The 16,662-nt window shown below is 28.5% G+C and overlaps 1 protein-coding gene across 3 annotated transcripts in view; it reads left to right on the forward strand.

Moving 5' to 3' along the window:
- The window catches only part of LOC100212636 (alpha-1,3-mannosyl-glycoprotein 4-beta-N-acetylglucosaminyltransferase A), a 39,451-nt gene that overhangs the window by 13,665 nt on the left and 9,124 nt on the right, over nucleotides 1-16,662 (forward strand). For all 3 annotated transcript variants that reach the window (XM_065799031.1, XM_065799032.1, XM_065799033.1), the window contains exon 3: nucleotides 16,332-16,397. In XM_065799031.1, coding sequence (XP_065655103.1) covers nucleotides 16,332-16,397 — 66 coding nt within the window. The remainder of the gene's footprint in view (nucleotides 1-16,331; nucleotides 16,398-16,662) is intronic.

Genomic DNA, 16,662 nt, shown 5'->3' on the forward strand with positions numbered 1-16,662 from the left:
AGAATTTGTATCAAAATTTAGATAAATTAGCATCAAAAGCTGTTGTTTTTAAAATTATTAGTTGATAAATTGATGAAACAAAGAACTGTAATAAAACAGACACTGCATATGAAATTAGGCTTTAAGTTCAGGCTAAACCAATTACTGCTCATTATGAGCTATTGCTTATTAACGAAAGCCAAGATAAAATTACAGAAAAACCAAAAGTTTCACTCAAATTGTTCATGAGATCTGATCAAAATCAACTATATTCTATAGAAAATTTGTCTAAAACTTTAAGGAAAACCACTTGGAAAATCTACAGGCATCTGTTTATAAAATACTGAATCTGTTTATAAAATGGGGTACAATGTAAATATTGATGAACCCTCACAAATCTTTACAAATAATTTCATATTCTGAAACTGTTTCCACTGTGACTGATTATCCTAAGCGCAAGTCCCGATGGAATTGAAAAATGAAATTGTTATGAAATGGGTATTTTTTAAATGAAATTCTATAAATATAGAAATAGCTTAGAGTTGTAGAAAGATGACCAAAATTATCCACCTAATAAAGTAGGACTTTAAATTTAAGGAGTTGCTACAAAATGCATTTAACTGTATTTAAACAAGTGTAATTGAATAATATTTATTAGTTTGTATTACATTTAACTATTAAATAAGATTTATATATTCAATTAGCACTTTCCTATATATATATATATATATATATATATATATATATATATATATATATATATATATATATATATATATATATATATATATATATATATATATATATATATATTATATATATATATATATATATATATATATATATATATATATATATATATATATATATATATATATATATTTATATATATAAATATAAATTTGAACATGTTTTGCCTGTCGTTTTTTTGCGCGTGCGCTTAAAAATGTAAACAAAGCAACCCGTCTATACTTCTTTACGTATTTTCTTTCAGATATTTCTTTTTCTTTTCTTCTTTTAAAACATTTATTTATTCTTCTTTTTAGTTGATTTTACTTATCGTTTAATTTATAAATGTTTTCTTTTATCTTTTTTCTTTTTTTTTCTTTTTTTTCCTGTTTTTTATCCGTTAGAAAAAATCGTCTTCAATTTGTGATATCATTTAAGCGTAGTTTTATAGGGAAATTGATTTTTATATTTGTGTTAGTTGTTTGATAAATATCAGGTTTTATTTTTTTTTTTAAACTTCAAAAATAATAGGTTTTATATTTAGTGTCTTTATAAAGAAACCCACCAAGTGGCTATGCTATAAAACTGTTTGAATTATGTTCGTCATTGTTAATGAAACTCTTGCAACGTGTTAGTTGTTAAGTATGCTGCGTATTTGTAGTCCGTAAATTACGCAACGCTAAATTTAAATACGCAACAAGAGTTTCGTTATGTCGATCGTAGTTTCAGTTAATCATAATTTCATGTCGATCAAAGTTACACAAATTACTCATGTAATTTAAATTCTCAAGAAGTCTCATAATATGTTCGAATTACAAAAGTAATTCGAGTATATTTTAAATTGGAGTTAAATTCTAAATTTTCAATCTTTAATAGACCGAAGAATTTGTTTGATTTAAATGATCTTTCGAATTATAAAAGTTCGAATTATGAGTATCTACTTTACATAGCCACTTGAAAAGTTTTTTTATTAAGGCACTAATTATAAGACCTTTATTCAAATGATTACTTTAAAAAAATCTTATATTAACGACTAGGGATGTAGGGGCGGATTCAGGATTTTTATTGACTTTAGCAAAAATGCCATAAATATTTTTTTGTATAAAAAAAAAAAGGTCTTCGCTTTTCACATTTGCCAATAGTACTAAAAGTTCAAGTTTGCCGACTTTATTATATCGCACACTCAGATCAAGGGTGCCACAAGTCAAAAATTATGGATATTGAGTTATGAATGTCATTTGATAGTATGTTATGTGTTGTACATGGTGACAAAATACCACAAGTCTAAAACGAATGTTTACAAAATGACAGATACAAATGGTACTCTTAGTTGGAAAAAAATTAAAAACTTAAAAGTTCAACCCTGATTTTCTCAGTTTGACACTTTTTGACTTGTGGCAACCTTGATCTAGGTGTACGATATGATCTACATAGCCGAATTGCTGGTCTAAAAGAACTAAATTTGCAGACATAATGAAATAAAATTTATTGATAGGAGGTGGGGGTAGGGGGGTAGCACACATTCGCGCCAGCCTTGGATGTACAGTGGCTTATAGTGATAGATAAGGTCCTCTACCACTGCTTTCTTCTTCCGTCCGTTTAGAGCGGAAGAACGTTACTTGATTTACGCGACGTTAAAACCATCTAGTTTAATTGAATACTTTTTAACGAAAAGATAGTTTACTTGTCTTTTATGACCTTTAATCATGACTAAAACCCTGACCGAACCCTTATCCTCAGTCGATATATTTTCATTTAGTTCTTGGTATTCCAAATGCCAGTCAATGTAATTATGTCAAATAATACACAAAACATTATCATATAAATTTATCTATATATTTAAATCTACAAAATATTTGTGGTTGTTAAAATGTTTTGGTCTGTAAAAAAATTGGAGGTTGATATTTGAAAATGAAAACGACAAATTTAATCTAAATTTGTTTAAAATTCAATTTTTTTATTTAATTAAAATTTGTTTTAAAACACCTTACGTTTTATATAATGGCTTACTTTATAAAATATCTGAAAATTAAAATAGACACTGTAACAATTTATATAAATTTATAAAAACAATTTATAAATATATAAAATATATGAAACATATAAATATATAATAAATATATAAAATATAACAAACTTCATTACTTCATTACAAAAGACCTTTTGTCAAATAATGAAAAAAAGAAACAGGTGTCAAATCAAATAATAAAGTAACTAAATTTTTCAATAAAAATATATTGCTTTAATTAAATAAGGAATGCTTTTAAAACCCCAAAACAGAAAACTTCAGGCATATTGCAATTAACAACGTTACAATTAACAAATCTCAGCAAATAATAAAAACAAAAGTGTCAATGAATAAATGTTAACCTAACAAGACAAACTTAATATGATCGTTCTTTGTTTAAAACAACATAGTTCTTTGTTTGATTTTGTTTTAGAAAGTTTTCAGTGGTTTTTTATAAATAAATATAGAAAAGTATATTGTGATGATAACACTCAATTTCAATTAAGTAATACATTAAAGCATAAAAGTATTAAATATGGAATTCAAACAAACTTTATCTTTAATCAAATTGAAGAAAAGCCATTGAACAGTATTGTCAAAAGGACTTTTTAATCCACCTATTTCAAATGATTTTAGATATTGACCAAAGTTTAACAAATTAAACATTATACTGTCAAAATTTCATATTCATTAAGCAAATCATAATTTTAAAATACATGTTAATGTAAACAAGAGACTTCATCGGTTTCAAAGTACACTTAAAAAATATGTCTAAAAGATACTTTTCTTAAATTTCTAAATTTTGTTTCAAGTGGTTTTGTAACAGATTTTCGTAACATAATATATTTGTAACAAAAGTGTTTCTCTTAATAGCGTTTTAATCAGCTAGACTATTTCTTCACGTGTATAATTTGTGAAATGCCTCGTGGCATGTGTTGATACTTTATGCCTATTTTCTGATTTTTGTATCACAAAAATCCAAAACAAACTTTTTATCATTTAGATCACTGAGGAAGCTTTTTGATCATTATTGAACCTAAAATATATGCCCAAACTTTTTAGATTAAAAGTTTTCCATTGTGTGACAGCGAGTTTAACAAAATCACCAGTCTTGTTAACGTTAGAGATAGTAGAAGTTTCAGGGTGATTAAGAAGAACATTGTAAGTATAATAAGAAAACGTGAACAAAAGTCAAACAACAAAACAATACCATCAGTAGTTTACCAAGATTTTTCATTAAATGTTAGAGTTAGATTTTTATCACATATAATTGTCTTTGCTTTGCTATTTGACTTCCTTACTGATTCTAAAGTTAAATGAATTTAATCACATAAAAATTAGGAATTTATTTGTTTAATGGTTTTCACAACATTTTCAAAATTAATTTATCAAACATATAACTTGTATTACAAGTTATCAAAATATCTAAAACACTTTTCGAAAAAGAATTTATATCAATGGTTTTCCAAAAACAGCAACTTCCTGATACGATAACATTTTTGTAACAAACACCTTGTCACAGAGAATAATAGTTCCTAGTAGAAATTTCCAAACTAAAAAAAAAAGTAGTAGAAAGTTCCTTTGATATAGCTTTATTAGACAATTCCAAGGAGAATCGTCTAATAAAAACATATCGCCATTTTTAATTAGATCTGAGCCTTTAACTTTGGAAGATTTATGATATTCACGCAGATTTTTCAAATACTCGTCTTTCCATCTTGATCGGAAATGCGTAATAACATGGAAAGATGTTTATTATGTTGATTTATATCTGTATTATATTCATTTTTAAAAGAGAATTTACATAATTGGTTTTCCAAAAACAGCAACTTCCTGATACAATAACATTTTCTTAACATACACTTTTTCATAAAGAATAATAGAAATTTCCTAGTAGAAATTTCCAAATTAAAAAAAAAGAAGTAGAAAGTTCTTTCTAATTTTAAAATAAACTAAAAATCTATCTGGGAGGAAAGTTGTGCAAAATGTTATTTAGTTTAACCTTTTGGAAGTTTTGATGTCAATCCGATCATCTATTAAAGTGTTGTTAGACGTTTTAAAACTCGCTTTAGGTAAACATTTATCCAACGTGTTTTCTTCTCTTTGTCTCTGGGAAATCTATAAATTTTTAAAAATGTTTTTAAACCGTTTGATTTCTTCAATGATAAATAACTCGTAGAACAGCAAAAACACATTTCACCATTTTTCATAAACAAACAAATTTCAAAACTTACAAAAACAAACAAATTCCACCATTTTCATAATAGACTAAATAGAGAAACCAACAGACGGATTTAATTTAGTCTTTATAATTATAAAAACTTTTCATTTAATGATTGCTATCCACTTCATTAAAAACAGTTTTATAAACGGAGAGTGGATATTTAACAGAATTTCTGTCTTTGCTACACAATTTTTTTTTTTTGCTAATGGTTCTCGCTTGATGACTTTCAGTCATTAGGCCTCCTTTTAATAAAATGATCGCAGCTAAATAGCCTCAATATATAATAAATTATCGGGGGTATGTATAGAGTTGTTTCAAAATAGGACAAATTGACTTAAGCTACAGTTGCTTCAATCGATTTGCCATTTTATTTAACTCCCAGTTCAATTTAAGTTAATACGCTGCGAGATGTTTGACATTCTTTCAAAAATTTGTGGCCATGTGAGACAAAACCCGTTAAAAACATCGGTTTTTCAGTGAAGCATTTCATTTTTCCAAATGAAATATTTCTGTAACATTGTCAAGTTGGCTCAGATACGATTTTGAATAAGTTTTTGAAGCGCCGTATTTTGACTCCATATCTTATTAAAATTATTTTTCTCTTTTGCATGAAAAAAACATGTATATAAAAAATGAAAAGAGAAAAAAAAACTGAGCTGACTATAGCAATTGCTACACTTGCTACAGCCTAGGATGGCTCTTTTACTTACTTTTTCTTAATTATACAAGTAAGTTAATTTTTATCAAAAAGTAAATTACATAAGTAATTTTTAACGTTTAATTTAAATTTACATTTCCGTATAAGTAGTTAATTTTTTTGAAACGACTTTTTCTTTATAATATAAGTTTATTTACTTTCAAAAGTAAGTTATGTAAAAGTAGATTAAATCAAAAAGTAATTTACTTTTACATGTAAAAGTAAGTCACATGAAAAAGCTGTTTACTTTTACATTTAAAAGTTAATTATGTTTGAAAATTACATTACATAATATATAATTACATAATAAGTTCATTATATAATAAGTTCCTCAAACTCTAATTTACATTTGCCTATAAAAGTAACTAATTATAAAAAAATTATATTAAAAAAACTTGCATATGAAAATAAATTACATAAAAGTACCAAATGTAAATTAAATTTACAAATGAAATAATATTTTTTAAATAATATATATAATTTGTAAAGTAAATTTTATTTAAAGTAATCTATATAAAATAAGTGAGTAAATTTACTTATATTCTACAATAACTTTGAGAGGATCTTGTACAACAATAATGCAAAAAAGTTAAGTTAATTCAGACAAAGCTGAAACATGGCAGTGAGAAGGTGCGTATACCCGTGGGAGACTCAGAAAGGGTATATAAATAGAAAACTATTTGAAAGGCATAATTGGCATAATTGTTAGTTTTTTTTACAGGTCTTTTGCGTAAAAGTTTTTGTTATTTAAAAACTGAGGAGGGAAAGTTTAAACCAGTCCTGGATTATTGGGGCTACAACCCCACGTCCCGCAGATTTAGGAGCTCCAAAATTTTTAAAAGAATGCTTTATTTTTGTAAGGTTTTTTTTGCCACTTTAATAAGAAAAAAGGCCAAAAGTATCCTCAGACCCTGCAAGTCTTAATCCGGCACTGGTTTTAAGAATTACGGTATTTTATGGGCTGAAAAATTTAGAGCTATTTATGAAAATTTCTTACTAAAACAAGGCCAGTGTAAGCAACATTTACTGTCCCTCAAGCAACTAGACCCAGGGCCGCGAGCTTTAGGAGCCTCAAGATGTATTTAAAGAGTTTTTGTTGTTGTTTTTTTTTAGTAAAAAATATTGTTCTAGAGTAACAGAAATTAGGCACCTGGGTCAGTATGCCTACTGGCCAAAAATGTTTTACTACGCCACTATGTAATATAAGTATGACCCAATTACAAATATAAGCAATTATTTATACCTAGGTTAAATAAAACCTGTGGTGATTGGAGCTTGGCAAAAAAATACCCTAAAATATTTACCATCCCTACCCTAAATGTGAGGGCAACAAATTAGTAACTTTTATTTTTTATTTTCTTACTCTAAATTTAAGTCAACAGTTTTAAAGTTCAAAATTCAAAGGTTTTGATTATATAAAGTTTACACGCAAACCGAATAAGGTGGTTGTTTCAACGTTTTTAAACATTCTAATGTGATATAAACAAGAACATACTTAGGTTTATTACTTAAGTATGTTTTATTTACCAAAAGTATGTTTATAAACCAAAATCGTTGGTTTTTCATGATTATTTTTATATTACATCTCAAAATATACGCAAGTAGGCATCATTATATTATTGGCTACCATAAAGTCTATAAATGAGTTTAATATGGTTCTTAACAACATATTAAAAGACCTCATTTGTATGTAACAATTAATAATACTATTAGTTAAAGATACTGTTGATTAAGTAATTCTAATCGGTTTGGTGATAAAGGGAATCGCCGCATTTTCAAATTATGAAACCTTTTTACATTGCTGTTGACGTGGTATAATACCACGCAATACTTGTATGTAAATCAAAAATTAAATCTTGCATTTAAATTAAAATTAAATCTTGCATTTTGTTTCACTTATATTTTCATAGATAATATTTTTTTAAACCATTTTATTTATATGTTAAAAAAAAAATTATTCAAAACTTCTGCTATTTATGCCCTATTTCTTCTGTTTTAGTATCTTATTTTAAGAAAAGGTTTCTCTTTTTTTTAAATAACATACTAAAACAGGAGAGTTTAGTATTTCTTATATATTAATTTTTTAAGTGTATTCCCAAAAAATACAAAACGATAATTGTCAACTAAAATAAACATAACAAACTTAAACTTCATTTCATAAGTTTTTAATCAATTTATTATGTACGGATATTTAGGGGCTTGGCAATAAGACTATTTTTGTCTTTTTCTTGCCCCCGCCATTTGTATATTTTACAAAAAAAAAGTAATAATTAGTGACGGCAAGTTTAGAAAAATAAAAAGTTATAAAAATTAAAAATCAGCCACTGCATTAAAGAATGTCTTTATGTAATAAAAAAACATTAATCAATGATAAAATTAAATTTGCGAAAAAAATTAATTTGATAATATTGTTGGAAAAATACGAATGACCTTGTAGACAAAAGTCACTTAGAAAAACGTAATTTTCTTCGTTATTCTGCGACAAATTTTAACGATGAAGTCTGCGTTATTTGATTACTTATTCACGAAAAAAGACTTAACTTTCGCTTCGAACTTTTGAATGAGGAACAGAGTTTGATTATCAGACGAACTTATAACTTAGTTAAACATAATATTTTAAATCCCCTTAATAATTGGGGAGGTTGCTCAAAATTTATATGGTCATAAATTTTGAATACTAAGAAATTATTGCATAACATTAGAGACTTGTTAATAAACTCAAATCTAATTTAAATGTTAAAAAAAAATGTATATATAAATGTGGGTGACAGGAACAGTGTCGAAAAATGAACTTCAGAATAGTGTCGAATATATTAAAAAGGCCTAACGTCGCAAAAAAATGAATAGTGTCCCAAATGAATTTAATGAATAGTGTCGAAAACAAAAAAAGAATAGTTTCGTAAATAGTAAAAAAAGGAATAATGTCGCAAATAGTTAATTTCAGCAATTGCTTACTCGTTTTGCTTATCTTTATAGTATACGGTTTTTACAAAAAAAAAAGAATGAAAGAAAAGATTGCTAGTAACCCCCAAAAGAGAGCCGCTACATCAGTAGATGTAGCGGTTCTCTTTGCGGCAGCAGGCTATAAGATAGTTGGTGTAAGTACTGAAGCCCCCTGCAGCACGCTATTTCAGTATGACATCAGACATGTTATCTAAACACATTTATAGTTATTATTATTTTTTTGCTTTTGTTACTATTAACAAAGTCCTATTGGACATTCTTTTTGTTGTGGTTATGTAAAAAAAATTTTAAGTTAATTACTTTTACTTTTTTTTTTTCAACTTTTTTTTTTTTTTTTTTAATTAATCTTCATGTTATTTACATTAGTTATTTAAAAGCTTTTTTTAAAAGACTGTCTGGTTTATTGTTCTTGGTTTTGAAATGGCTCTGCATTTTGCAATTTTATTCTAAGTTTTGTATTTTGACTTCATTTATTCAGCGTGGTTGTTGTTAAAAACCTAAATCTAACCAAAATGAAAGTTATTTCTGGAAATGACGAACTGGAATTATTGTTGTCTGGACTAGACTAATTGAAACTAGTTCATTCCAGACAACAGTTTTATGAATAGCTATTAATAAATAAATAAAATAAAAATTAATTCTCATTTCTGTTAGAGTGGTTGTTGCAACCAGGGCTGTCCCGAGCGGGGGGTGCAGGGGGTATCCCCAATCCCCTATGCTGTTATATATGCATTCGAGTTTGAGTTACCGCATTTGTACATCTAGCATTTCAGTTGACAAGTTTTGAAGAATAGTTTGCAAATGTCAAATATCGAGGACCTTTTTTTGTGTGTGTGTGTCTAGTTGGCAAAAAACTCATACGACCCCCCCCCCTCTCTATGAGAGTCCCTTTTAGGACAGCCCTGACAACGGCTACGCTGAATAAGAGAAGCGAAAAGCAGCAGCATAGTTACAAATATACCCGGCTCCTTTACGGTAAACTTTTATCATAGCCACTGTCCTATTTCCTCCCAACAAAAAAAATAATACTTAAACAAATAAATCAAAAAAATGCCTTTTCAAAGCTTTTTTGCAAAAAATCTTTCTTCCAAATTTTTATAAACCACAACTTTAACGAAAAACAAAATAATTGAGAAAAAAAATTAGTGTACGACCCCCCTTGCCCAGGAAACAAATTTAACATGCATGTTCATTGGGAATTCACAAATCCTGTCAAGATAAAGTAAAGTTTGAAAGTTAAAATAAATAAAAAAAAATAAAAAAGAGATTCAAAAAAGAGGAGTTCTCCAGTTGGCTCTGAAAACAATTTTAACATGTACATTTATTAAATTTGCACAAATGCTGGAAGTTTCAAAGTCCTACCTTGTCTGCAAGGTAGTAAAAAATCAATCGCAAGATTCCGGGACAACTGATAGCCGACAAATATTTTGTGAAGTCAAACTAACGTTTGAAAAACCATTACAAGTTTAATCTGAAGCACTATTTTAATTGAATAAGGTTTTATTTTTCTAATATCCTTGTGGCGGGTTAAACAATAAGTTAAAGCTAATTTATTGTGAATAATAATAAACTCTGCTGTGATGAAATTTACTTTAGAGGTTATGTACTGTTATGAATTTTACTTTAATCAGTATGTACTTTGTATTTTATTGAAAATTTAATTCAAATAGTTGCCATAAAGGATATTCTGTTGATCTAAAAAAAGCTATGTACAAGTTAAAATTTCTTATTCATTTATTTTTGTTTTCAAAGCATGTAACTTATTTTATCCAAATATATCCAGGCTAATTTTTTTATATAGTATAGCCACAACAATAAGGTGTCTAAATATAAAAATTTGGCTGCACGCGTCTGCTCGTTTTATTTTTATTTAATTTTTTTTAAACCTAGTGTATTCTATTACAAAATTGGAGTTATTTGAAGTATGGCGAAAACATTGAAAGGAAGAACGAAATTCTCTTTTGTGTGACTTTTTTCTAAGACAGATGTTCTAGTGATTCGAAAAAAATATACAATTAAAAATTACAAGCATATCCTCTAAATTTACGGATATGCTTGAACAACCGAACGTTTAACTAAAACACAGAGTCAATTTTCCAAAAATGCATACTCAAATTCGTCGTACTAAGCAAACGGGGATGTGATCAAAGTTTTTGCTACAGTACCTATAAGCAAAGATTTGAGAACTCCCATACTAACGATAATTTTTTGTTTGTGTTTGCGTTTGTCCCATTGAGATTTGATGATGACTGTAATGTTATTTTTTGGCAAAGTCCTCTACCATCGTCAACACTTTATTGCAGATCAATTAAATTTTTATTTTCAAAATAAGCACAGGAGTCTATTGTATTAGAAACTAACAAAGTTTTTTGTTAACAAAGTAATATCTGAGTTTCTTCCAAAACTGTGTACTGTTGGTGAATTTAAATTTATTTTGAAGCACAATCTGTTACTCACAATGACAGACGGAAAAGAAAGCAATGCTTTAACCAACGCGTTCTGCATAAAAATGCTACATATGTGGTACTACTCTGAATGATGAATTGTGGATTAAAAGGTATGGTTGATTGCAAAATTGCAATTTTGGTCTACCTTTCATGCTTGGATACGTACTTTTGAATGCTTGCTACACAACAGCTTGGACATAAAAATGTGGCAAGTTACAAGCAATGAGCATAAATGCATTATCAGACAACGTTATTCATATATGCAAGAGAAAAAATGTCCGTAGAACGAAAAAGGCAGTAAAATCTTGTCAACAAGCACCGTTTTTGTATATACAATATAAAATATAAAGAAGATGAAGAAGACAATACGTCACCAAAATCTTTTCATAGAGCCCCTATATAAACTTTCAATAGAATATAAATATTATATTAAAAATTAAACTAGTAAATAAAAGTTGGTTACTGGGCAATAGTTTAGAATTTAAAATTAATTTGCATTGGTCCAATGCTTCCGCTACATTTTTAAGAAGTCGATCTCAAGGTTAGCCAGTAACTCTAAAGTTATTTGATTCTATTTTTCATCTTAATTTGATCTTTTACTGATCAGCATAAAACTGCTGCGCTGATCAGTAAAAGATCAAATAAAGATAAAAAAACTGAAAAAATAGAATCAAATAACTTCAGAGTTACTCTAGCACAAATGAAACTCTAACTTTAAAAATTTCTTTTTTGGCTTAACTTAAATGACTTTGCCCTACATTTAAATTCTTTTTGATAAATACTCCATATATTTGGACCTCAATATGCAATGCTATATTCAGTATTAAGTTATTAAACCTTAGCGGAGAAGGGGGGAGGAGAGGGTTGTAGCTGAAGAGGTTTGCCTCCTATGTCCGCAAATAAATGTTGTGAGTTATTAAACCTTATGAACTTATTCAAAAAAATAGTAAAATATTTATTTCAACCTCCTATGACTAGAACAATCGAAATAATAAAGAAAATATTTTTGTTCAGCTTTTGTTCAGATTGTAAGACAATTCACTGCGCATTGCTTTCTTTTTATTTTTTTATTTTTTTTCTTCACAATTTGGATTCCAATTCATGCCAAGAAGATCATTTACGGCTTATGAAAAAAAGGAAATTTATGATCATTACTTGGGCAAATTAATTCAAAATGAATTATTTAATCGTCTGTTGTTTTTTTTCCATTTGTTGGTCAAATTACACTTATATATTGCCAAAAATAAAAATAATAAACTTTCACAAATTTTTAAAACACGATATAACAAATATAAAACAAGGTATCTGAAAGAAGATCAAAGGATCTTGTCGTCATAACCTTAAATAAGTTCAAACAAGCATTTAGCAAAGGTAATAACAATAATATTAAACTTTTACAAATTTCCAAAGTATTATATAATCAAAAGTATATATATATATAAAGTATATATTATATAATCAAACGAGAGATCACGCGGACCTACTCACCAATATTTTCTATAAACGTAAAATAAAATGGAAAGTAAAAAGTATGAAAATCTTATTAGTCAAAAGACCGCAAGGACTTCTGGGAGCATGTTAATTAACTACAAAAAAAAAAAATATGATAAGAAGTGTACCATAACATACGCACGCAAGTATGGGGCGTGGGGAAGGTATTTCCAAAAATGCCCAAATGCGTAAAAAGAGGAGTATCTCTCGTTCTCTATATCTTCTAAAACTTGGTTTCATAATTTTTTTTAACAAAAGCATTGAATTTAAAGAGTTAAAAAATCAATAATGTTGATTTTTTTGTTAGGGGCACCCATAAAGTATGTACGCAGTAATTACACTGATTTAAGTCCCGCTCCCCTTATACCCACCTGTAAGCTTTCTACCCCACACACACACACACACAAACACACCGCGTCCGTACCTTTCTAAAACTCTTAAGAAACGTGGAATTAACTAAAGGTATTCTTGAACTCAATCCGAAATCATTTTATGTGTCATGTAGATGTCACAGTCTCAATCCAACTCTTGGAGACATGGTGAAGTCTTCAGTTGTTGCAATAACACATTTTTTGTTTTTTCATCAAATTTATTTTTTATTTGGCGCTTTAACACAACAATCAAATAGCAGCTGTGTACGATGCACTCGTGGAAACGGTTGATAAAATAAAATTAAATTTCTGTCAGATAAAATCAAATTTCAAGCTATAAATTTAAGAAGAAAAAAAATGCGCAAACAGTTGAATATGAAAGCATTTATGAATCATTGATAGATCCAAAAGAAAAATATCGAGTTGTATTTTGTAATGTTATGTTTGATCAAGCAGTTATGTCGTTAACTACATGTTTCTAGAAAATATGACGTTACTTTGGATTTCTACATAATATCCAAAAAAATTTCACCAGAGTTCCACCAAAATGATTTGATTAAATGTTGTGAAGATTTAATTAATGCGTTCGCAGATACGTCTGGTTCAGATATTGATCCGAAGGATTTATGCAATGAATTGCAAATGTTTTCTTACATTGTTCCAGATGGTTTTTTGTCTTGATGCTTCAAGTTTTGTTTATGATAGTTTGATAGTTTGAATATTAATGCTATTCCAAATGTCGCCATAGCCCTTCGTATAGCTTTGACTATTCCAATCACTGTTGCATCGAGCGAAAGAAGTTTTTCCAAGTTAAAATTATTCAAAATCTATTTGAGAATGATTATGACAAAAGAAAGCCTAAATAGTCTAGAAATGATATCCATCGAACAAGATATTGTCCAGTCTTTACATCATTCACAATTAATTCAAGATTTTGTTGCCATCAAAGCACGAAAAGTTGATTTTTGTGAAACGTTTTTGAAGTCAGCATAAATGTAAAAATTTGCCGTGTGAAAAACTCAATTTTCGTAAAATCCTGGACATACAATTTACATGAAATTTATTAATAACCACAATTACATTAATAATTTTTTGATTCGATTTTTAGAATTTTTTTGCTTTCGGCGAAACAGGTTATGAGTCTCCGCCCAACAACCCCTATCGGAAAAGAAAAAAGAAAAAAAAACACAAAAAAACTAACAGTTCTATTTGTGTTTAAGTATAAACAAACGTCTTCAGCAATGTTGACTACGTTTATACTCATACATTAATTAGGTAACCTGATTAATAGTATGAACTGCACATTCTATCATCTAGGGAAATATCTATCCGCTTTCTCTATGCTATCTTTCTAACTCGACTTCTTACTTTCACTCTAATTCCTTCGTTCTTCTCAAAATCACTTAACTCTTGATCTGCGAAGTTGGTTATGATGCTCTTAAGTGAGCTGAACTCGTCTTTGCGGGCCTTGGTAATGTGGCCTCTGTATGGCACTGTTGGAGGATAAACAACAATACCAACAACCCTTCCTCGGGCCTTTTTTCCTAAATGCGCCTTTTTGCGCTTGGCTACTAGTTATTATTTTTTTTTATTTTATTTGGGCCACCAAGTTCACTTTGCTTCATTTACCTAAACGTGAGCTAAAACAGTTTTGTTTCATAGATAACCTCTGCCGTGATTTTGTTTGTCGAGCCAAGGAAAAAATTTTTTTAGGTGTTCAGCTTGTTGCGGAGTTAACACGGCCATGGTTAATAATTACCATGACGCGACAACAAGGTTAACAAAGTTAACCTTGTTGTCGCGTCATGGTAAGGAAGGAGGCGTGAACTTCCTGTTAAATGCACTTCCGCGGTGCTCTGTGACAAGACCGTTAGGTCTTCTTGGGGCACCTAAATAACAAAATACATATGAAGTAAGGACGGAGAGGGGGGGAGTATAATGATCGATTTCTAAAAAAAAAGTCGACTATATTTTGAAATTTCTATAAAATAAAAAAAAATAAAGTAAGGGAAGGCACGTGTCTCCTGGCCCCCCGCTGTCGTCGGCCTTGTTAACAGCTTGCATAGTATTACCACATTAGGTAAAAAACGCATTTTCAAATTTCATCAAAAGGAATGAGTAGGGAGACTTTGACTTATTTTTTGAGTTATTGAAGCTTTGTTTCCAGAGCACCTACATCAATTTTATCACTGTATATCTCTTTTACAATTAACATATCACTTTCACAAACCTTTTCTTCAATAGCTTAAGACAAAATTTAAGCTTTTAAAAATTTTAAATGTTAGTTGTTCAAACCTTCCTTTCAAGGACATCAAAATATTGTTCACGGCATCAAAGTAAATGTGTTTAAAATAAACTCTCGTGGATAATGAAAAATTTATCTGATTATTATATTGAAAAAATTATTCAAAAGTATGTCCACCTGAGTCTCAAAAAAAGCGTATTTTCACAACAATTAAAAAAAATATATTCGTTTTTACAAAAAATGAATACTAAAGAAAAAATTTAATAAATAAATAAAAAAATTTTTGTTTAAAAACATTTTGTTTAAAGTCTTTAAAATGTCTTAAGTATTTTTTTACAATATTTTTTGTAAATAAATTTTAGGTAAAAATATTTTTGTTTTCTGAAATCTCTATGAAATAACGCTTCTTTTGAGACCCGGGTTGACATACTTTTGAAAAAAAATTGTTAAGGAATTTATCCCAAATGCTAAAGATTTGAACCCAAATATCTTTACAACTTGACGTAATGGTGAAAAATGAGTTGAAGTCAAAATGAGAAATGCTCTACGAAAAACGTATTGTTTGCTCGGCACCAGAAATAAAAATTTTTTTTTTTACCTGGGTGATCTGTTTTTCAAAAAGAAGGAGGGGCTACAAATTTAAGTTTTGTGCCCATTACCCCTATAACTACAATTTATATGCAAAAAACAACTCTCTAACGATTTCAAAATTTATACTGTTTACATTGATTAATGTGATTTTTTGTTAAAAAAAAATACGTTATTTTTTTTTTATATATATATAATTAACCTCCCCAAAGCTGAGAAGGCCACTACAGATGAGGATGCTACTTGTGGTTATAACCCTCTCTCAATTCATAAGGTTGAGAGAGGGTTATAACCACAAGTTGAAACAAGTTGAGCACAGTACTACCAGGGACGTGGTGGGAATCGAACTCAGAACCTCTCGCTTATGAAGCGAGCGCTCTACCACTACACCACTACCGCGTTTAAGATATACATAAACGCTATACCGTTATGCGGCCGGTTATGTAAAATTCATAATTTGTATATCTCTAGTTGTATTATAATTAGTTTTTTATTCTTGTTATTATTGTAAATAGTTTATTTTTTTAAAGAAACTAAGTGATTTTTTTCCATTTCTACTGATATTTAATTTTCCTCAATTATTTTTAGGCTATTTAGATGTTCATTACAATCTACTACTAAGCATCGATGAGCGAACCACTAATCTAGAAAATGGTAATTATTTAACTTAGGCTAAGAAACTCATTTTTGGTCTTTGAGATACCTATCTTCAAGACATGAGGTCCAAGTATTTTTTATTATTAGTTTTTTAGTGTTAAGAAATGCTGACTATGTAAAATCTGTATGCCCCTCAAAATAAAAGGAGAACAAACTTTATGTGGTTATAATTTTTGAACACTAAAAGATTGTTGTATAAATCTTAAAATTTATTGATAAATACAAATTTATAAAATTTATTTTTTACTGTTTGAAAATAGTA

The sequence above is a fragment of the Hydra vulgaris genome, chromosome 06 (assembly GCF_038396675.1).
Source record: "Hydra vulgaris chromosome 06, alternate assembly HydraT2T_AEP".
Lineage (NCBI taxonomy): Eukaryota > Metazoa > Cnidaria > Hydrozoa > Anthoathecata > Hydridae > Hydra > Hydra vulgaris.